The 24,112-nt window shown below is 40.8% G+C and overlaps 1 protein-coding gene across 2 annotated transcripts in view; it reads right to left on the bottom strand.

The window, feature by feature from the left end:
- Positions 1 to 23,546, bottom strand: part of LOC145509853 (putative adhesion G protein-coupled receptor E4P) — a 39,476-nt gene extending 15,930 nt beyond the window's left edge. The window contains exons 1-10 of one of the 2 annotated variants that reach the window (XM_081499303.1): positions 23,480 to 23,546; positions 21,818 to 21,911; positions 18,538 to 18,588; positions 17,346 to 17,462; positions 15,128 to 15,280; positions 12,676 to 12,716; positions 11,672 to 11,807; positions 10,091 to 10,198; positions 1,954 to 2,138; positions 1,215 to 1,382 (exon numbers count right to left, since the gene is read on the bottom strand). In XM_081499303.1, coding sequence (XP_081355429.1) covers positions 1,215 to 1,382; positions 1,954 to 2,138; positions 10,091 to 10,198; positions 11,672 to 11,807; positions 12,676 to 12,716; positions 15,128 to 15,280; positions 17,346 to 17,462; positions 18,538 to 18,588; positions 21,818 to 21,848 — 990 coding nt within the window. In that variant the 5' untranslated portion in view covers positions 21,849 to 21,911; positions 23,480 to 23,546. The remainder of the gene's footprint in view (positions 1 to 1,214; positions 1,383 to 1,953; positions 2,139 to 10,090; positions 10,199 to 11,671; positions 11,808 to 12,675; positions 12,717 to 15,127; positions 15,281 to 17,345; positions 17,463 to 18,537; positions 18,589 to 21,817; positions 21,912 to 23,479) is intronic. The other variant, XM_081499304.1, reaches the window with a different exon arrangement.
- Positions 23,547 to 24,112: the final 566 nt, after the last annotated feature.

Consider the following 24,112-nt stretch of genomic DNA (forward strand, 5'->3'; position numbering starts at 1 on the left):
AAATGGAATAGAATTGTTTGTTTCTTCAGTCACACTAGGCACATTTTAAGTGTTCAATAACCACGAGTGGCAATCCTATTGGACAAGATGGCAATCAAAAATAATCTTATGAAGGCTGTCTTGTTCTCTGTAGTATCCACAATGCCTGGAATGGCATCAGGCATATAGTACTTTACTCAAATTCATGCCCATTGAGTTGGTTAAATCAACTGACTATGAATGGGTATGAATTTGAGCAAACTCCAGGAGATAGTGGAGGACGGAGGAGCCTGATGCGCTGTAGTCCATGGGGTCTCAAAGAGTCAGACACAACTTAGTGACTGAACAACAACAAGAAAAGTACTTATATATAAATCTGTTAAATGAACAAAATGAGGTTATGCATTTGAATAAGAAATATGGTGTTATCTTCCAGTCAATGCTCAATAAATGGGAGTTTAAAATAAATGGGGAAGCAAGTTAGATCTATTTCTTTAAATCTGAGTTATCTGAGATATGGTTGGGACCTGGGAAGTTTAGGGGGCTATGCTTTTACTGGGTGATGGTCAGTTGCCTTTGTTCTGGTGTGACTGGGTGATGGGGGTTAGCTCTATTTCTCACAGAGTAACAGATCTCCATGGACCTTTCCACCACAGGGGCTGACAACCAACTTTTCAACGACTGAGGGCTTTCTCTGCTGGCTTGAGCACACTCTGCCCATGCCCATGGACATGTCAAGAGAATGACTACTCCCTGTATGTTGTTGTTATTCGGTTGCTAAGTCTTGTCTGACTCTTTGCAACCCCATAGACTGCAGCACGCCAGGCTCCTCTGTCCTCTGTTATCTCCTGAAATTTTCTCAAATTCATATCCATGAGTCGATGATATAGCTTTCAACAAATGACTGAAGGGAGGTGGTGTGTAAATAACCCAGCTTTCTCTCCATTCAGTTAGGATGACTCTGAGGTGTGTCTTCTACAATGACTCCAAAAATCTCCCAGAGAGAAGTAAGCTCAGTTACTCATAGTGGTACCTGGCATCTGGCTTCTCTGATTGGCTTCTGTCTCTTTCCCATTTCATTTCCCAGCCCCTTGCTGATGCTCCCTGGAATTGCCTCTCAAGCAATCTACTTCTGCTTGACTCCTTATCTCAGAGTTGCTTTTTTCCCCCCTGAGACTCAGGGAGTCTTCCTGGACACAATCAAGTTCACTGTAAGGGACCATAAATTGTTGTACCTTGGGAGCAAGAGCCATGAGGACAGCAAAGCTGGAAAGATGGGAGCATTTGCACTGGGTGTGAGAATCGTTGCTGCCCAAATGAATGCAGCCCTGCGTCGACCAGCTGCCCCCATCCTTCGATCCTTCCCAGTAGACACAGAAATATTTTCTCCTCCCACCACCTGGCTGGAAAAAGAAGAGCATGAAAGTGGATCTCCTTCTGGTTTTTATCATTTCAACTTTATAGGTTAATTGAGGTGTACTGGGTTGGAAACCAGATTGGAAAAATTCTGAAACCCTTGTGGGGAAGTGTTGCATACCCCACTTTCACTGTGGGTTTGTTCTTCATTTATTGCGCTCTTCTCTGGTTATCTCTGGGACTGACTGTTATGCACTGCTTTTCCCAGGTTGTTTGTCATTGATAAGACCAATGAGAGAAACGGATGAGAGGGAGAAGAGGCAGCTCTGGTATTTCTTCTGTACTGCTTTTCTGCTGCAAATTGCCTCCATCTCCAATGGGCAATCTTCCTGTATACCTGCAGCCTTCACTGGGCAATGCTCATCCCCCCCCCCCACTGCTCCCCCTACCATTGCCTTTTTATGCTTTAAGGTGATAATAGTTGTCCCACATTTGCCTTCTCTGAGTGCCTCAACATTTGTTAGTTCTGTTAACGCTGAGTGATCAGAGTTGAATTCAGTTTCCTGCCAGGACTCTTGACAATTCACTTGTTCAAGGTAAAGTCTAGATTTTGCTCACCTGAGTATGTTGGAAGGTCAGGAACACAGGTTTAGATAGATAAACTTTTTCCTTCATACCAATGGAGCCACTTATCACTTGAGAGTTCAGGTTGACTTCTTTTATCCCTCTTCTATCACTGAAAAAGGATCCATTTAGAACAGCCCCAAGAGATCGATAAGTGATAAGCGCCACTGCACTCCTATCTGAGAAAATGGAAGAAAAGTCACGTTCTCTAGGGTGTCTAGAGGTTGGGGAATTGGTACATTAGTGTTCTGTGTGAGGGTTGTAAGGCAAATATTATATAAAGTCAAAATTGCACTTGGAAGTCTTTTCCATTGCCCAATCAATGCATTACATGTGGCTTAGGGATTATTATTCTGTATATGTAATATATAGTCTAATGTATCACACATTATAAGGGATATATGTGCAAAATATTCTATCGATGTGTTGTAAAATATTTATATATGAACATTAGACATCAAAAGGAGAATCATAAAGCCAGATGTTTGTCTCCAGAAAGTGAAACTCAGGTGTGCGTGCATGTGTGTGTGTGTGTGTGCGTGCACATGTGCACATGCACGTTCAGTCACATCCAACTCTCTGTGACCCCATGGACTGTAACTCGCCAGGCTCCTCTGTCCATGGGATTCTCCAGGCAAGCATACTGGAGTGAGTTACCATTTCCTTCTCCAGGGGATCTTTCCGACCCAATGATCAAACCCCCATCTCTTACATCTCCTGCATTGGCAGGCAGGTTCTGTATCACTAGCACCACCTGGGAAGCCTGGAACTCATGTGGGATGAAGAAATCAAATGTTTCTGAATAGATGATGACTCCCTCATATATATTCCTGTACACTGTTTATGGTGGCCAAGGGACGGAGGCAACCCAGATGTCCATCAACAAAGGAATGGATGGAGAAGATGTGGTGTGTATGTACAGTGAAATACTACTCAACTATAAAATGAAATACAGTTGGGACATGGATGGACCTAGAGACTGTCGTACAGAGTAAAGTGAGCCAGAAAGAGAAAAACAAATATTGTATATTAACACACCTATGTGGAATCTAGAAAAATGGTACAGATGATCTTATTTGCAAAAGAGACAGAGACACAGACCTAGACAACAAATGCATGGACACCAAGGGGGGAAGTGGGGCGCTGGATGAACAGGGAGATTGGAACTGACATATATCACTGCTGATGTGTGTGTGCTCAGTTGCTCAGTCTTGTCCAACTCTTTGCAGCCCTATGAACAGTAGCCTGCCAGGCTCCTCTGTCCATGGAATTTTCCTGGCAAGAACACTGGAGTAGGTTGCCATTTTCTACTCCAGGGTATCTTACCAACCCAGGGACTGAACCACACCTCTTGCATCTCCTGCACTGGTGGGTGAATTTTTAACCACTGCAGCATCTGGGGAGCCCCATACACTATCAATACTATGTATAATACTAGTGGGAACCTACTGTATAGCTAGGGAACTCTGCTCAATGCTCTGTGCTGACCTAAATGGGGAGGAAATCCAAAAAAGAAGGGATATGTGTATACACATGACTGAGTCACTCTGCTGTATAGTAGAAACTAACACAACATTATAAAGCAACTATACTCCAATAAAAATTAATTTAAAAAAATATTCCAAATAATTCCCATCTTCCATCTCAAGCTGATTCTTGGGTATCTAATTATAATAGCCAGGAAATGGAAGCAACCTAGATGTCCATTAGCAGATGAATGGATAAGAAAGCTGTGGTACATATACACAATGGAATATTACTCAGCCATTAAAAAGAATACATTCGAATCAGTTCTAATGAGGTGGATGAAACTGGAGCCTATTATACAGAGTGAAGTAAGCCAGAAAGAAAAACACCAATACAGTATACTAACACATATATATGGAATTTAGAAAGATGGTAATGATAATCCTGTATGTGAGACAGCAAAAGAGACACAGATGTATAGAACAGTCTTTTGGACTCTATGGGAGAAGGTGAGGGCAGGATGATATGGGAGAATGGCATTGAAGCATGTAAATTATCTTATGTGAAACGAATCACCAGTCCAGGTTTGATGCATGATACAGGGTGCTCAAGGCTGGTGCACTGGGATGACCTAGAGGAATGGGATGGGGAAGGAGGTGGGAGGGGGGTTCTGGATGGGGAACACATGTACACCCATGGCAGATTCATGTCAATGTATGGCAAAACCAATACAATATTGTAAAGTAAAAATATAAATAAATAAATAAAATAATTGAATGGAAAAGTATGCAGAAAGTCCCATTCTATTTAATTTATTCTCTAATCCTTCCCTCACTCCCTCCTCCTACTTCTCTCTCTCAGCCTCTGTCTCTCTCTTTTTCTCTTTCTCTCCCTCTGTCTCCCTCCCACCCTCTTCCCTTCCCCTTTTCATGCTAGAAGAATTTAAGTCATAGAAGTTAAATGCACAGTATGACACAATTTCCTAAACTGCAATCATTCATGTGCCACCATCCCAGTTTTACCCCAAACCACTTACCACCTATATAACTATTTACTCAATCTAAAAATTCAGCTGGACTTCTCTGGTGGTCCAGTGGATAAGAATCACCTGCCAATGCAGGGGAAATGGGTTTAATCCCTGGTCCTGGAAGATTCCACATGCTGCAGAGCAACTAAGCCACAACTACTGAGCCTGTGCTCTAGAGCCTGTGAATCACATCTACTGAAGCCCATGCATCCTGTGGAGCCTGTGCTCCACAACAGGAGAAGCCACCACAATGAGGAACACTGAACACTGCAACTAGAGAAAGCCCTCAAGCAGTAACAAAGATCCAGAACAACCAAAAATAAATAAAAAAATAAAATTTAAAAAGGAGCGAATGGTTGAAAAAATAATAGAAATCAACTCATTTTTATGTTTTCCCCTCTCCCTCCTCTCTTCTACAGCTCACAGTGAACAGTGAAGATTAACCAGTAGCCAGGAATTTTCTTGAGGAATCATAGGAACATGTACTTCACTCTCTCAAAGTAATTGGGTCTTTCTTTTTGAAATACTTTTCATGCATTCATTCATTCATTCATTTGTTACATGTTTGCTGAGCATCTACTGTGTACTGGACAGTGTTCCAGGCATTGCAACACAGCAGGGAACAAAACGGGCAGAGTCCCTTCCATCAGGGAGATGATGTCGTGGGAGAGATAGACAACAAACAAATAAATAAATTAGAAAGGGTTGCATAGTGTGGATGTGATGTAAAGACTTAAATAAAATGATAGAATAAAGCAGGGATGTCAAATTATGGCCTGCGGGTCAAATCCAGCCTACCACCTTTTTTTGTAAATAAAGTTTTATTGGCACACAGCCATGTCCCCTCATTTACATATCACCTATGGCTGCTTTCACACTACAATGTCGAGAGTTGAGTAGATAAAACAAAAATCATCTGGCCCCAAAACCAGAAATATTTATCATCTTGTGTCCTTACAGAAAAAGTTTGCCAACTTGTAGGCTAGCAGAAGACTAGGTGGCTGTTTTAAATAGAAAGATTATAAAATGTTTCTCAAGGGAAAGAGTGTTTGAGGCAACTCATGTGCCATCATCAAGAGTGAGCTTCTCTGAGGAAACACTTCTACACTACATTTGGTGGGAATGAAAGTTGGTGCAGCCACTATGGAAAATGGTGTGGTGATTCCTCAAAAACCAATATATGATCCAACAATCCCACTCTTGGGCATATTTCCTGATAAAGCTATAATTTAAAAAGGTACATGTATCCCTATGTTCATAGCAGCAGTGTTCACAATAATCAAAACATGGAAACAGCCTAAATATCCATCAACAGAGAACTCTGTTAGGTATCTGTTAGAATCAGAGATATCTGTTAGATATCTGGGCCTAATCATATCAGAAGGGACTAGGGTCATAGGCTCTGAGAAAATTAAACCTATACTAAATCATCCGCTACCTATGACTTTAAGACAATTGAGAGGATTTTTAGGATTCACAAGCTACTGCTGCATTTGGATTCCGGGTTATGAGGAACTTGCCCAGTCTTTACATAAACTCAACAGGCCCAAACTGACAAACTGGTTTGGTCTCCAGATACTCAAAGGCTTTTTAAAAAAGGTCTTCAGACCCGCTCTCCTGCAAACTCCCGCTTTGAGCTTGCCCACAGGGTCAGAACTTAATTTGTTTGTCACTGAAAGAAAAGGCATGGCCCTGGAAGTTTTGACACAAGCCCGAGGGCCTCACCAGCAGCTTATAGGAGTGGAATCTTAAACTCTAAGGTTAATATATGGATGACAGACAGTAGGCTTCTTAAATATCAGTCATTGTTGTTAGAAAGACCGATAACTAAGCTTAAAGTTTGTGGAAATGTAAATCCTTCCACTTTCCTTCCTGAGAAAGGAAAATGAAACACCTGATCACGATTGTTCCCAATTTTTAACTAAACTATGAAGATCTGATGGATACCCCATTAGACAATCTTTTGTTCGGAATGGGAAGCATAAAGAAGGTTATGCTGTGGTGATGGCTGAACAGGTTTTAGAAGTGAAATCTCTCCCCCAGGGAAGGAGTGCTCAGCTAGTGGAGCTTGTGGCTCTGACCCGAGCTCTAGAGTTAAGCAAAGGGCAGCGAGTAAATATCTACACTGATTGTAAGTATGCTTATTTGACTTAACATGCTCATGCTGCAGTATGGAAAGAAAGACATTTTAAAATGGCAGCAGGAGAACCTACTAAGCATATCAGAGAGATCGAGAGACTTTTAACTGCTGTATATTGTCCTAAAGAAGTAGCTGTTACGCATTGCAAAGGGCCCAGCAGGGACTGGAGTAAAGTAGCTGAAAGTAATCAGCTGGCTGATTGTCAAGCCAGAAAAGCGGCACTTTACAAAACCCCTTCACTGCAGATGCCTTTGATCGGGACGGGTCCCACGGAACAGGAAAAACCACAATATACTGAGGAAGAATTAGAAAGATATGAGAAAAGAGGAGCAAAGATTACTGATAAAAGATGGTTACAGTCTGAGGATGGATGATTAATAATTCCTGAAAATGCTCAATGGAAAAGTTTTTCTAAAGCCTTGAAATTAACTTATTATGTAACTCAGCTCTCAGTTTTTCAACAAGGATTGACGGAACTCCGGGAGGTGACTCCCGACCCAGCCTGTGAGTCAAGCAAATGTCTCTTTGAGCCTGGAAACGAGGCCCTGATAAAAACATTAGGATCTGGGGGCTAATCCCTCGAGCCCCTCTGGGAAGGCCCTTACCAGGTTATTCTTTCTTCTCCCACAGATCTCAAGGTGCCAGAAATTGATTTGTGGGTGCACCACATTTGTGTTAAGAGGTGTCACCCTGACAAGAACTAAGTGATGTCATTTTATGTCTTCACTTTCTATGCTCTGACTTTGTACTTTTCAGATGGGCCTGATAATCTATGTGCGCCTGCTTCTGCTGACTCCAAAAATCCTGCCCTTTGATCCTCAAGACAATGCATTTCTGTCCTGGGCTCACTCCTACGCTGCATTCCACAATCAGTCTAACTGCTGGGTCTGCGGAGCGCTCCCCTCTATATCAGTGGAAAACTTCCTCCACTTCAGGGAAAGGACTTTCTCCAAGTCTCTGACTACCTTCAAAAACAACAATCATTTGTAATGCCTCTTGTTCATCTGATGACATCTAACAATCCTAAAATGGACTAGTGCAACAATTTGTACCTTAACTATGGGCATAATGTGACTTTTAACTTTGCTTATTGTTCTGTTTTTGCTGTTTGCTCCCTGTATCTGTAACTGTGTAGCTAGATTTGCTTCTAGTTGTGAAGAGGGAATTCATAGGACCTGGACTCCATCTTAGGCCTGTTTATGCTGATCATGCTTGGCCACCTCTCTAATGGACTCTAAACTCTGTGCTTAGTGTCTATGGAAACGACAATAAAAGGATAAGACCCCCGCCAGACAGGGGAAACTTGAAGATCATATCCAGGTTACTCATTGCCTAAGAGAAAACATACACTAATCACCCCTGTCTCTGGACAGGCCATAAATTTTTCTGTACCTATCGGAGTGTAACCTCGGGCTTATTGATTATTGGCCAATTGTTTAACTGTTTGAACACATAACACATAAATGATGAGATTATTGTGATTGTATTTACCCTTCCTTTGTTTATGTAAGTCTCAAGGAATTTGGGGTGGTGAGTTCGGACATGTACACATGGGGTATAAAAGATTTTCACAAATGCTGGTCGGGGTCCTCGGCTAAGAGAAGACTCTGCCTTGGGCCAGCCAGTGTAATAAACTGCACTCCACTACCTGCATTGTCCTTCTGAGTGAGTTTGTTTCCCAAAACGCTTGGCTACAACAGTCGCATGAAGGCTTTTAAGTTACAAATGATTGCTCAAACTCCTGCAACTGCTGCAGCTTCCTCCAACTACTACTTGGGGCCCCTCGATCAGAGACCCTCAATATGAGGGTTAGGAGAACATGTTGCCTCACTAATTTGGGGTCAATGCCCCTTATCAGCTCAGAAGCAGTTATGGAATGAGAACGACGCCCCTTTCCCTAGGTAACATAATTCTCCTAAAAGAAAAGGGGGGAATGCCATAACGACACCTGGTTCCACCTGAACTTAACTTTTCTCAAAACTTGAGCTAACCAATATGTTTTTTCTTACGGAAATGTTTGTCTTAAACTATGTTGATGAACTGTGTATTTACCCTAGACTCTTTCTTCAAGTGGTTCTGCCTAAGACTCAGAACCAACTTGACAAACCGGTATGTTTTACTCATGCAAATGTTTTCTTAAGCTATGTTAATGAAACTGTGTTTGCTTGGAAACCTGCCTTTCTTCAGGATTCTTGTCAATCATTTTATGGCCGGGAACAACTCACCTGGTGTCAAGGTTATCTCAAAATGCATGTTGTGAGTGAGGGGCCTGGTGCTATTCTCTTCAGTTTTTAGACATTTCCTTTCTCTAATTAAGCAGACTGCTAGTAGCTATATGACATCTGGCTAAAGACTAGCAGGGAGACACTCTTTCTGCCCCCTTCTGATGTCTATGTCAGAAGCTTTCTCTATCTCTTTTACACTTTAATAAAACTTTATCAAACAAAAGCAAAAAAAAAAAAAAAATCAAAGCATGGAAACAGCCTAAATATCCATCAACATAGGAATAGGTAAAGAAGATGTGGTATGTATATACAATGGAATATTACTCAGCCAAAAAAAAAAAAAGAATTAACTAATGCCATTTGCAGTAACACAGATGGACCTAGAGATTATCATACTAAGTGAAGTAAGTGAGAAAGAGAGACAAATATGCCATATGATATCACTTACATGTGGAATCTAAAATATGCCACAAACGAACCTATCTACAAAACAGAAACAGACTCACAGACACAGAGAACAGAGTTGAGGTTGCCAAAGAGGAGGAGGATAGGGGAGAGAAGGACTGGGAGTGTGGGATGAGTGAGTAGATATAAACTATTATATACAGAATGGGTAAACAACAAGGTTCTACTGTTATAACACAGGCAACTATATTCTATATCCTGTGATAAACCACAATGGAAAAGAATATTAAAAAAAAAAAGAATGTGTATTAACTGAGTCACTTCGCTATATAGCAGAGACTGGCATGACATTGTAAATCAACTATGAAAGTGAAAGTCACTCAGTTGTGTCCAACTCTTTGCGACCCCATGGACTATAGAGTCCATGGAATTCTCCAGGCCAGAATACTGGAGTGGATAGCCTTTCCCTTCTCCAGGGGATTTTCCCAACCCAGGGATCAAACCCAGGTCTCCCGCATGGCAGGTGGATTCTTTACAGCTGAGCCACCAGGGACTTCACTTAAAAAATAAAATTTTTAAAAAAGAGTGAGCTTTTTGGGTCAGCACATGAAACTGAGCATGCACCAGCCCATCCCTTTTAAGGAGCTAAGTCAAGGAATCCCTGTTTGAACCTCAGTGTGTATCACAAAATCCATACAAACTGTGTCCTCAAAATTGCCTGGTTAGTGGTCAAGGCAGTTCTTTAAATTCTGCCAGAAGAATCTTCTTACCTTGAATGCTTTGGAAGCTTGGCTCCATCACCTAGAAATGAGACAACAGTGCCTAGAAGTTATAGGTCAAGAGTATAGGTCATCTTAGACACAGTACCTCTTGTGGCTCCTTTGAAAACATTTGGACAGTCGATATCCATCGTGTTGTTTCCAGCTTCTAGAACAGTCTTCTCATTTGTCTCATTGCACTTCTTGGTTTCATAAACTGGAAACATTAGGAAAGTGAGTCCTGCTTTGCTCAGTTCTCATGCCTAAAAAACTTGCTAATAACTCCTTTCTTTGACAGATCCATTACTAGTCATTTTACTTACTACATGCAAGGTAGACCATTTGGTCCTCCCCTAATATTTCTGACTGGTGGAGATGAAATGTCGAAAGTATAAGCAACACATATGGGTCACACAACTTAGGGGAAGAGAGAAGACTGTCATGCTTCCTAGAGCTGGAACTAAAATAGGCAAGCTCAGCCTTTACCATAGAATATTTAAAGGGAAAATTTTTCTTTAACAATGTGTAATGGGGTGCCTGGGGAAAGGAGAACTAATTTTTTTTAAGCAAGGGAAGCTAAGCATTTAAAAGTTTTCCAAGAAACAGTTTTCATTAAACACACACACACACACCACACACACACACAAAACTAGAAACAGAGCTACCAGGAATTCTACTTCTGGTCATAGATCCAGAAAAAACAAACACTCTAATTTGAAAAGATACATTCACCCCAGTGTTCACAGCAGGACTATGCATGATAGCCAAGACATGGTAGCAGCCTAAGTGCCCATCAACAGATGACTGACTTAGGGAAATGTGGTACATATTGGAATATTACTCGGCCATTACAAATAATGAAATATTGCCATTTGCAGCAACGCGGGTGGACCTAGAGAATATAATACTTAATAAAATGTCATAGAAAGACAAATACTATAGATAACACTTACATGTGGGATCTAAAAAATAATACAAATGAGTGTGTGCAGAATAGAAATAGATTTACAGACATAGAAAACAAATTTATGGTTACCAAAGCAGAGAGGCAGTGGGGAGGGATAAATTAGGACTATGGGATTAACAGGTACAAATTACAATATGTAAAATAGATAGGCAACAGAGATTTACTGAATAGCACAGGAAATTATACCCAATATCTCATAATAATCTACAATGGAATGTAATCTGCAAAAGTACTGAATCACTATGCTATACATGCATGTGTGCATGCTAAGTCAATTCGGTCACGTCTGACTCTTTGCAACCCCATGGACTGAAGCCAGGCTCCTCTGTTCATGGGATTCTCCAGGCAAGAATACTGGAGTGGGTTGCCATGCCCTCCTCGAGGGAATCTTCCCGACTCAGGAGTTGAACCCACATCTGTTATGTCTCCCGCATTGACAGGTGAGTTCTTTACCACTAGTGCCACCTGGGAAGCCCTACTATGCCATATAACTGAAACTAGCACAATAATATAAATGAACTATAATTCAATTTTTTAAAATTTAACAAGAAAAAATAAAAAATTTTCCAAGGGAATAGTCACCTGGGAGTGATCTTCTACATTTTGGAAAAATCACTTAAGTGAACTCTGTTCATGTTATGTGAACATATTAACGCAAGGCCTGATGAAAGATGACCTTCATAAGATTTTCTGGTTTTAAAACTAATGCTTAGTGTTTCTTACCTATGTCAAATTCAGAACTTTCATGCTTTCCTGGAGAAACAAAACTCTTGTTCCATATGGTCAGTTCTACAAATTGAAGTAGTTCGGTCACCTGTTTTGCAATGTACTGTTTGCTTCCATTGTTCCTCAGAATTTCCTTTCAAAGAAAGAAAACTAATTAGGTAGATGGTTATTGAAACTTTGAAAAGCAGGAATATACATAAGTGTGGTTGAGTGAGCCAGCCTCTTGATGAGAGTGAAGGAGGAGAGTTAAAAAGCTGACTTAAAACTCAATATTAAAAAAAACTAAGATCATGTCCTCCAGTCCCATCACTTCATGGCAAATAGAAGGGTAAGTGACAGATTTCCTCTTCTTGGGCTCTAAAATCACTGCTGATGATCACTGCAGCCATGAAATTAGAAGACATTTGCATCTTGGCAGGAAAGCTATGACAAACCTAGACAGTGTGTTAAAAAGCAAAGACATCACTTTACTGACAAAGGTCCATATAGTCAAGACTATGTATGGTCTTTCCAGTAGTCATGCACAGATGTGAAAGCTGGACCATAAAAAAGGCATTGCACCAAAGAGTTGATGCTTTTGAACTCTGGACTGGAGAAGATTCTTGAGAGTCCTTTGGACAGCAAGGAGATCAAACCAGTCAACCTTAAAGGAAATCAACCCTGAATATTCATTGGAGGACCACCTGATGCAAAGAGCCAACTCATTGGAAAAGACTCTGATGCTGGGAAAGATTGAAGGCAAAAGGAGAAGGGGCAACAGAGGATGAGATGGTTACATAACATCACTGACTCAACCAACATGAATTTGAGAAAACTCCAGGAGCTAGTGACGGACAGGAGAGCCTGGTATGCTGCAGTCCATGGGACTGCAAAGAGTCAGACATGACTTGGCAACTGAACAATAACAACAACAAAAGGCATAGAGACCATGGTAGTATTTGAGTAAGAGAAAGGTATGGTAAGACTGATTGTTTTTCAAACTTAGGCTACACCTTACTTACCCAAATGTCCCCTGGTACCTGTGTCCGATTACTGGCATCATCTGAGAAAGAAAAGTAACAGTCAAATGAAATATGAGAAACAACACACTCTAACAGATCTTTCTTCCAATCACATTCAAGTTGGGTGTTTCCTTCTGTACCGAAATAACCATCCTAATTTCATTTTAAGAATTCCCAAATCTCTTCTACAGTAGAATTTTCAAAGGGCACTAGGATGGTGTTTCTCTTTCAAAAATTCAGTCAGTAGTGTTTATGGAGCACCTACTAAGAAGGAGGCTAAATCTTATAGACATAGGTGAATAAAGAGACAGATGCCATGATCTTTTACTGTTGATGGGACTGTGAATTGATATGGCCACTATGGAGAACGAGATGGGAGGTTCTTTAAAAAGCTAAAAATAGAACTACCATATGACCCAGCAATCCCACTCTTGAGCACAGATCCTAAGAAAACCATAATTCAAAAAGACACAAGTACCCCAATATTCACTGCAGCTGTATTTATAGTAGCTAGAACATGGAAGCAACCTAGATGTCCATTGACAGATGACTGGATAAAAAAGTTGTGGTACGTATACACAATGGAATATTACTCAGCCGTATAAAGGAACACATTTGAGTCAGTTCTAATGAGGTGGATGAACCTAGAACCTATTATACAGAGTGAAGTAAGTCAGAAAGAGAAAGAAAATATCGTATTCTAATGCATATATATGGAATTTAGGAAAATGGTACTGAAGAATTTATTTACAGGGCAACAATGGAGAAACAGACATAGAGAACAGACATGGGGAATGGGGAAGAGAGGGTGAGATTATATGGGAAGAGTAACATGGAAACTTACATTAGCATATGTAAAATAGGTAGCCAATGGGAACTTGCTGTATGGCTCAGGAAACTCAAACAGGGGCTCTGTATCAACTTAGAGGGGTAGGATGGGGAGGGAGATGGGAGGGAGGTTCAAAAGGGAGGGGATATATGTATACCTATGGCTGATTCATGTTCAGATTTGACAGAAAGCAACAAAATTCTGTAAAGCAATTATCCTTCAATTAAAAAAAAATGAATTTTTAAAAAACAAGCAAAAAAAACCTCAAAAAAAAAATCTGCTGAAAATCAAAGACAAAGAGAAAAAAAGATTATATTCAAATGAAAACCAATTAGACTGATAGCTAACATCTCATCAGAAACAATAGAATCTAGAAAACAATGATTTCTTTAAAGTGATAAAAAAAATTACTAAGAATTAAGATAAAATACATTTTCAGATAAAATGTAAAATTTAAATATTAAATAATAATAAATAAGTAGAAGAAACAAAGCAAACATACAAAAAGAATGAAATTGGGTCATTTGTAGAGACATGGGTGGACCTAGAGTCTGTCATACAGAGTAAAGTAAGTCAGAAAGAGAAAAACAAATACTGTATATTAACACATTTATGTGGAATCTAGAAAAATTTATGGATGAGTCTGTTTGCAGGGCAGAAATAGAGAACAGACATGTGAACACAGAAGGGGTAGGGGGAATGAGATGAACTGGGAGACTGGGAGACTGGGACTGACCTAAATACACTACCATGTGTAAAACTGACAGCTAATGGGAACCTGCAGTATAGTGTAGGGAGCTCAGCTCAGTGCTCTGTGATAACCTAGATGGATGGAATGGAGGGGGATGGGAGGAAGGAGATATGTGTATACACAGAGCTGATTCGCTTCATTGTACAGTAGATACTAACACAACATTGTAAAGCAACTATACTCTAGTTTTTTAAAAAGAGAGACAAAATATGTTCCCTTGTGGAGTCTGCAGCCTATGGCAAAGTTGCCAAGTAAATAATTGAGTGATTATAAGAGTCCAACATATTAATACATAGGATGAGACGACTTGGCAGTATACAGAAAAAGGCCATGTTTGGGGTGTGGAAAACCCTTCCCAAAGAAATAGGTGTTAACTGAGATAAAAACAATCAGTTGTTGTCTACCTAGCATCATATTTTAAGTGACACTGGCCACCTGATGCGAAATGCTGACTCATTGGAAGAGACCCTTATGCTGGGAAAGATTGAAGGCAGGAGGAGAAGGGGATGACAGAGGAGGAGATGGTTGGATGGCATCATCGACTCAATGGACATAAGTTTGAGGAAACTCAGGGATATAGTGAAGGACAGGGAAGTCTGGTGTGCTGCAGTCCATGGGGTCGCAAAGAGTCGGACATGACTGAACAACAACGACAAAGGCATCTACTTGGAGATGGTGACTGTTGCCATGGGGCTGAGTGAAATCTCCCAGGAAACAGTTACCAAGAACAACAATGGATTGAAGGGTGAGGACCAGGACAGATCTCTACCCTGTTACCCTGGCCTGAAATTGGTGAAACTCTCAAGGAATCTTCTCCTGCCTCCTTTTTCATGGTGGAGTATTTGATTACTGGAGTATTTGGAGATTCTTACCATAACATTCTGCATAATCCAATGTAAAGATACCAGCCATCCAGTTGAGGAAAGGATAATGTGGGACACAGCTGCAGTAGTAATTTCCAATTCCATTTATGCAATATGCTTTCTGCTTGCACTTTGCCAGCCCAGTCGCACACTCATCAATATCTGTGAATCAAGAGAAAATATCATTAGAAAATATCACTTTTTATTCTCGTGATACCATATTGTTTTCCCTTGCTCATGAGATCTCTACTACCCAATATCACTGATAAATGTACCCAGAACGTCTGTCCTTGGTTAAGATGATTCAATATAAAGATGACAATTCTCCTGAAGTTACTTTATAAAGCCAAAGTAATTTCTAGGATGTACTGTTGAGTGCAATAAAGTTCAGAAGGCCTTCTCTGATGTCCTAGCAAAAGGATCAAGATCACAGAAGACAAGGAAGGATTAAGAATCTGTCACATATTAGATGAGGCAAGACCAAGATGACTAAATGGAATGTGAGACCCTGAAATGGCTCTTAGAACAGGAAAAAAAGGGAGGGTGGATTTTAGGGGGAGAATTGGTAAAATTTGCATAAAGTCTGTAGTCCAGTTGATATTATTGTACCAATATTCATCCTCTGATTTTGCTCACTGTATGATGGTAGTCATATCATTGGCTGACCTTAGAGAACTGAGTAAAAGGTTTACAGAATTCATTGCACTGTTTTGCAGTTTTTCTTTAAGTCTCAAACTGTTTCAAAATACAACGTCTAAAAAAAAATATCCAATATTATATGATTCCAAGATAGAATGTAGAATGGTGGGTACCAGGGGCTAGGGGGAGAGAAGAGGGAACTTAGTGTTTAATGGGGAAAGAGTTTCAGTTCTGCAAGATGAAAAATGTTCTGGAGATGAAAGACAGTGATGGTTGCACAACAGTGTGAATGTACTAAATAACAGTGAAGTACAATAACAAAGTAGTCAATGAAAACCAGTGAATAAAAATAACAATGATTAAAATGGTAAATTGCATTATACATATTTTACTATAATTGAGAAAAAACAAGTTAAATAAATAAATAAATACATTATCATATGATTCCACTTATAAGAGGGCCCTAAAGGATTCAAATTAACAGAGATAGAAAATAGGATGGTGGTTGCCAAGGGCTAGGGGAGGAGTAGGAATGGGAATTTAGCATTTAATGGGTAAAAAGTTCCATTTGAGATGATGAAAAAGTTCTGTGGTTGGATGGTAGAGATGGTTGCACAACAATGTGAATGTATTAAACACCACTGAAAGATACACCTGATTTCCCAAGTGGCTCAGTGGTAAAGAATCTGCCTACCTACGCAGGAGATGTGGGTTTGATCCCTGGATTGGGAAGATCCCCTGGAGGAAGAAATGGCAACACACTCCAATATTCTTGCCTGGGAAATCCCATGAACAGAAGAGCCTGGTGAGCTACAGTCCATGGAGTCTCAAAGAGTTGGACACAACTGAGCAATATGGTAATTGTAATTTATACATTTTTCCACAGTAAAATGAAGTTCAAAAGGAATAAATACATCTTAAATAGTCTACTATTTTCTATTTCACCTAATGAATTGACATGACAACGCCATCAAACAGTTAACCAGTTCCAGCAATTAGGATTCAGAAGTGGTATTGCCCTTGGCATTTAGATTGACCTTTAGAATTTGTAGAAATGAAAAAGAGATTTGGCCAGAGCTGATGAGAGTAGTGAAAAGTGAAACTGAAAAGCTAAGTTGGGACCACATCACGGAAGATGCTGAGTGACGAGAGAGTTTATTCATTTGTTCCTTTGGGGAACACTTATTTGTTGGGCATCTGCCATGTGATATTGTTCTTTTTCCTATGTACTGAGTGATAAACAAAAGAGGTTCTCTCTGCCTTTGTGGAAGCCTCAGAACTGCCCCCCCCCAAAAAAATCACCAGTGCTTGAGACTTTAAGGGTCCAGTGTCCTGAGAACTCCACTTTTTTCTGAAGAAAAACCAAGCCAATATCAGGGCTCACTAAGCCAGCATTAGGATGCACGTGAGAAGAAGGCAAGGGCTGGGGACTTCTATAGGGATATTGAGGCAGTCCTGATATTTTCCACTTTGTAATATCATTATATCATTGCAGTACCAGCACCACTAGGTGACACAGTATTTGAGACTAAGAAGGTTGCCCCTGGTCCCTTTCAAATGCCAAGATGAATGCGGACTTCTTCTTTACCTTCACATTTCTGAGGGGAGCTCAAGTACCACCTCTGAGACACAAACTGAAATCCATCTTTGCAAATGCAGGTGCCACTGAGGCAGTTAGCATTTTCTGGGCACGGAGGACAGGAAACTGCAAGGAACATAGAATCCATTCATTCGTTTGTTCATTCATTTCATTCAAGAAATATTCATTGAGCACCTATGATGTACCAGATGCTGCAGTCACAAGAACCTCCTCTTGGGAATAGCTTATTGGCATCCTTTTGGAATTCATCCTACTGCTGAACATAGATGCTCACCATGCTCCCCCCCCCATTCCCCACCTCTGCCACCAATACCACCTTTGCTTGTCAGTAGAACTTCCAGATTTCAGCACCTATATTTCCTTACTGAGGGCTTCCTCTGGCCATTAGCATCCTTTTTGTGCACCACATGCTGGTTCTCAAGGTCTTCTTCCCCAAGGAGTAGTTTCCTCAAACAGTGATGGACTGACTGAGTCAGTGGATTAAAAATAAAACAGCTTCTCATTCTAGATATGAATCAGCTAACCAGAATAATTAACAACAAAAACAAAAACTGCAACAATAAAGCTGTTTTGGGCTACATGTATTGGGGGCTGGTGGTGCCAGAGAAGACTCTTGAGAGTCCCTGGAACAGCAAGGAGATCAAATCAGTTGATCCTAAAGGAAATCAGCCCTGAATATTAACTGGAAGAACTGATGCTGAAGCTCAGGCTCCAATCCATTGGCCACCTGATGTGAAGAGTTGAGTCATTAGAAAAGACCCTGATGCTGGGAAAGATTGAGGGCAGGAGAAAGTGTTGAGAGAGGATGAGATGGTTGTATAGCATCACTGACTCAATGCCCATGAGTTTGAGCAACTTCTGGGAGATGGTGAAGGACAGGAAAGCCTGGTGTGCTGCAGTCCATGGGGTTGCAAAGAGTCAGACATGATTTAGTGACTGAAAAACAACAATTGAGGGCTGGAAAGCAGGAAACACGAGGAGGATAACCAACAAGTGAATAGTGTAGAAAAGTGAGGTTCATGTATGCAACTACAAAAACAAACCAAGGTGTCTTTTTTCTCATTGAACTATGAAGTATTTGCAATGGTAGTGAAGGACAAGGAAGCCTGGTGTGCTGCAGTCCATGGGATCGCAAAGAGTAGGATATGACTGAGCAACTGAACAATAACAACACACTCACCTCCAGCCTTCTTTGCTTCCAATCCTGTCAGAGCCAGGATGACACTGAGACCTAGAAGAATGAGGGCACAGATAAAGCAGATGGGAGATGCTCTGAGGCTCTGCTTGGCTGAGGCTTGAGTGAGTCGGGGGGCTTTGTCTTCTCTTGTCAAGTCATACGTGTGCTAGCTTCACTGTAGATTCTTCTAGACTGGTTATAAACACTAATGTCACAGAAGGGCATCATACAGTACTGATTACAGCTATCAGAGACTCTACACTCAAGTCCAATGTGTGTGTGACGGGAGTTCCCACAGCAATAAACAATCCTCTGACACCAGCTGGATATCCTAAAATTAAACTCAGTTCTTTTTTTCTCTTTTTTCCCCCCACTCTTTTTTAGATTTTTTTTTTCTCATATAGACCATTACAGAGTATTGAGAAGAGTTTCCTGCGCTATAAAATAGGTCCTTGTGCTATGCTAAGTTGCTTCAGTCGTGTCCAACTCTTCGAGACCCTATGGACCCGCCAGGCTCCTCTGTCCATGGGATTCTCCAGGAAAGAATACTGGAGTGGGTTGCCATGCCCTCCTCCAAGGGATCTTCCCCACCCAGGGATCAAACCCATGTCTCTTATGTCTCCTGCATCGGCAGGTGGATTCTTTACCACTAATGCTACCTGGGAAGCCTAAAATAGGTCCTTATTAGTTATCTATTTTTTTTATTTTTGTAATGCAGCACAGCACATGAGATCTTAAGTTCTCTGACCAAGGATTGGACCTGTGCTCCCTGCAGTGGAAGTTCAGAGCCCTAATCACTGGAACAGGGAATTCCTCTATTTATTTTATATAGAGTAGTGTGTATATGTCAATCCCAACCTCCGAATTTGTCCCTCTCAACTCAGTTCTGGCACTAACTCCCCATAGAGAGCATCAAATATCCCAGGTTAAGGGCTCAGTCCCAAAGACTTCAGATGCCCATCACAATTCCAAGTTGTCCCCTGGGCTTCTGACCAACTGGCTATGGATTGGATATTCCAATGGCTCCCTCTCTGGGTTCAATTAATTTGCTAGAGCAGCTCACAGAACTCTGAGAAATCATTTACTTACTGGATTACCAGTTTATTGTAGAAGGATATTGCGCAACCCAGGTGGCACTAATGGTAAAGAACCTGCCTGCCAATGGAGGAGACATAAGAGACGCGGGTTTCCCTGGGTGGGAAAGATTCCCGGGAGGGCATGGAAACCCAGTCCAGTATTCTTGCCTGGAGAATCCCATGGACAGAAGAGTCTGGCGGGCTACGGTCCATGGGGTCACAGTTGGACACGACTGAAATGACTTGGCACGCACGCATAGAAGAATATATCTCAGAAAGAGCCAAATGGGAGACATACACTGGGCAAGGTATGAGGAAGGGAGTGGGGATTCCGTGCCCTCTCCAGGCACCACTTTCCTCAAATCTCTCTGTGTTCACCAACCCAGAAGCTCTCAGAATCCCATTGTTTTGGTGCTTTTGTAGACACTTCATTGGGCATCCCTGGCGGCTCAGTGGTCAAGAATCTATCTGCCAGTGCACGGGACATAGGGTCGATCTCTGGTCTGGGAAGATCCCACATGCCATGGGGCAACTAAGCCAGTGTGCCACAACTACTGAATCCTGTGCACCCTAGAGCCAGTACTCCACAACAAGAGAAGCCCCCGCAATGAGAAGCCTGTGCAGCATAACCAGAAAGTAGTCTGCAATCAGTAATGAAGATCCAGCACAGCTAAAAAAAAAAAAAGCTCAAGCCTCTGCATTTTCCTTATGAATGCTTTTTTGACACATAAAGAAGAAATATGACCATAGGGCAGGAGTCAGCAAACTATGGCCTTGGGCCAAATGCAGACCCCTGCCTGGTTTTGTGCAGCCCATGAGCTAAGAATTGTTTTTAGTGGCTTTTAAATTCTTTTTTTAAATCAAGGAGAATATAGTGCATGCATGGAATGTGAAAATTACCTGAAATTCAGATTCCTATGTCTATAAATCAAGCTTTATTGGAACATGGCAGTGCCCATCAGTTCACGAAAGGTCGGTGGCTGCTTTTATTTATTTATTTACTTTTTTTTGGGGGGGGGGGTTTCCAGTGCAGTTTTGTGAAAACCACACTAGAAAAATTCCAAAAGATCTGTCCCACTCTGTGGCTGCTTTTATAAAGCAACAAGCAGAGTTGAGGCATTAAGACAGAGATCACAATGGCCCACAAAGCTGAGAATAGTGATTACCTAGCTCTTTACAGAAAAAAAAATATGTTCACTTCTGTCATAAAGTAATAACCATCACGTGCTTGCCTGTAAGAACTGCTTATAAACTGCCTAGTCTTAAACTGTATTTGATTCCTCCAATGGTATTTTTTTTATTATCTTGAAGTCCCTAAAGCCCAGAGCAGACGGGTGGGTAGGTTCCAGTCACTATAATATATTAAGCGATGGTCCTCCAAGTTTGGACCACTATACAGGTCTAAGTTTAGAAATAAATATATACATATGAAACTATCACTACCATCAAGGACATAAACATATCCATATGCAGCATGTTAGATGCTTGCCATGTCCCCTAAGCCTACCCGGAAAGGGGCTGCACAATAAGCAGATAACTTACTGTAACTTTCTGTAAAAGGGTGTTTTTCTGCAGCCTATGAAGGGTATTAAGAAGCACGGGAGGAAGACTGGAAGACACATAGTCCAGATTCTTTGCCCTTCAAAGGCACATTACATACTGAAAGGATACCCAGAAGGACTGGAGTACCAATTACCCACAGAGCTAACCCCTCACTATCACTCTTCTCTCTTCTCTCTTCGGCTTCCCTTCCCAAAGGATCCTGAAGCCTTCCTGGGATTCCTTCCCAAACGTGTGTTTGTGCTCAGCTGTTTCAGTTGTGTCCGACTCTTTGGGACCCTGTGGACCGTAGCCCACCAGGATCCTCTGTCTATGAGATTCTCCAGGCAAGAATACTGGAGTGGGTTGCCATGTCCTTCTCCGGGGGATATTCCCCACCGAGGGATCGAACCCACATCTCTTATGTCTCCTGCATTGGCAGGCAGGTTCTTTACCACTAGCGCCATCTGGGAAGCCTAAATTAATTAAACCCAAGTTTTTGTCTCAGTTCTGCTTTGAAGGAGAGCAACTAAGAGACTCAGAATCAGAGTTTGGAGTAGGACACACGCACGCAGGAATTTCTGGAGAAAGTGCCAAATTCTGGAAAGCAACCAAAGCTGGGGTATCCAGGGTACTGGAGGGTGGGAAGAATTCTTTCTTCTACTCACCAGAGAGCAGCAACAGGCACCTGCTCCCCATAGCAGTCGAGGTTCCAGGAATGACAACCTTAGACGCGCTCCCAAGCGGGATGTGACAGGGTTCCTGGGATAATTAAGCCCCATGAGGATTTATTTTGGATGGTCACAAAATTTAGAAGGCAGGTGGTTGATGTTTGTCAAAACCCTTTCATTTCTAACTGTCTTTTGACTCAACAACTCCAATTCTGGGAAATAAGCAAGGTTCTGCAAGGATGATTATAGCATAATGGCTTCTAGGAGCAAGGTTAGTAGTAGTAGTCGTCGCTCCTTGGAATATAAATAAATGAGGCCATTTGGTGATCTGGAGGGAATAATTAGAACTCAAGATCTGGAGACCATGGACTTTACTTCAAGACACTCTGTATGTTGGCATCTGCCAGGAGTTATACTTTGTTACTTTCTGATCTTTTCCCTTCTCTCAACATTCATTTCTCTTTTTGATTATACTTCTCTTCCCTTCCAAAAGCCTACTCTAAGATAAACTATAGAAACTCTCAACGTAGAGAAACCCAGTCTAGTTAGTGGTTATTCTTTTTTTTTTTTTTAAGACTCTTTTGAAACTACTTTAACTGAAGTGAATATCTTATGTGAAAATGGTGATAATATTTTTCAGAAGAGCTGAGACCTCTAGCGACTTTGATTTCTTTTTTTTTTTTGTAACACTTTACTGAGGGATGGTCATCATGTAAGAAGCATGCAAAAGTACATATTTTATGTATGTAACTTGATAAGTTTAGAAATAAATATATACACATGAAACTATCACTACCATTAAGGACATAAACACATCCATCATCTCTGAAAATATCCTCCTGCACTCTTTATGATTTGAGTGTGTGTGTGAATAACACTTAACATAAGATCTACCCTCTTAGAAAATTTTAAGTCTACAATACAGTATCATTAGCTATAGACACTAAGCTGTATGACACATCACTGGAGTTTTTCATCTTGTGTAACTAAAACTTTATACTCTATGAACTTCCCCTCCCATCTTCCTCCCTCCCCAGACCCTGGAAAACATCATTTTAGTCTCTGCTTCTATGCGTTTGACTACCGTAGTTTCTAGATCTACGTGAGATCATATTGTATTTGTTCTTTGGGTCTGTTTATTTCACATATCTAGCAACATTGATTTAGAGAGTGGTTTTTTTTTAAACAAGACCCATTATAAAAAATACATTTTACTTCACAGAGATAGAGAGAAAAATGAACCAAGTTTCACAAAGCAGTATTTGCTTCAGACTCTGTTCATGGAAACTTTTTTATTTTAGTTCTCCTTAAGCCCCTCAACACACAATTCATGATTTCTTTTGAGTATTTGAAAACATTTTACTATGTTCTGTACATACTAAACTGAAATAGGGACATAAATATGAAACAATGTCCCTAGAGCATCTTTCAAGAGACAAAGCATGGCAGAAACCAATACAGTATTGTAAAGCAATTATTCTCCAATTAAAAATAAATAAATTTTAAAATAAATTTAAATTTAAAAATAAAGCAACAAGACATCTAACGAGCTATCCTTTAAAATCTTTCCAGAGCCAGTGTATTTTTTTAAGACCCAAGATCACAAGCAAAGCACTTTGTATTTTCCATGGAAAAAACACAAAACCAGTTCCTCCTTACCCACAAGATGAAAGTTCTCGCTGGTCACCCAGTCTGGCAGCTTCTCCAAGCTAACAACAACCAAAACAGGAAGTACATCTCTTCTTATCTTGAGCTTTAGTTTCTCAAGGAGCCTTGTGGCTGGATGAGATGACTACGGGCATTGGTAGTGAGATGGTAACATGCAGGAAGGCCAAGGCGCCCCAAATGGAGGAAATAGGCTGCAAGAGTCAGACATTTTTTATCTTTCTCTTAAGTGGCAGAAATGCAAAAGGGGAAAATGGTTGTCTGAGGAGGCCTTACAAATAGCTGAGAAAAGAAGAGAAGTGAAAAGCAAAGGAGAAAAGGAAAGATATACCCATTTGAATGCAGAGTTCCAAAGAATAGATAAGAAAACCTTCCTCAGTGATCAATGCAAAGAAATAGAGGAAAACAATAGAATGAGAAAGACTAGAGATCTCTTCAAGAAAATTAGAGATACTAAGGGAATATTTCATGCAAAGATGGGCACAATAAAGGACAGAAATGTTATGGACCTAACAGAAGCAGAAGATATTAAGAGGAGGTGGCAATAATACACAGAAGAACTATACAAAAAAGATCTTCACGACCCAGATAACCACAATGGTGTGGTCACTCACCTAGAGCCAGACA

This window comes from Giraffa tippelskirchi, chromosome 6 (assembly GCF_054371585.1).
Source record: "Giraffa tippelskirchi isolate mGirTip1 chromosome 6, T2T-mGirTip1v1.2.pri, whole genome shotgun sequence".
Classification (NCBI taxonomy): Eukaryota; Metazoa; Chordata; class Mammalia; order Artiodactyla; family Giraffidae; genus Giraffa; species Giraffa tippelskirchi.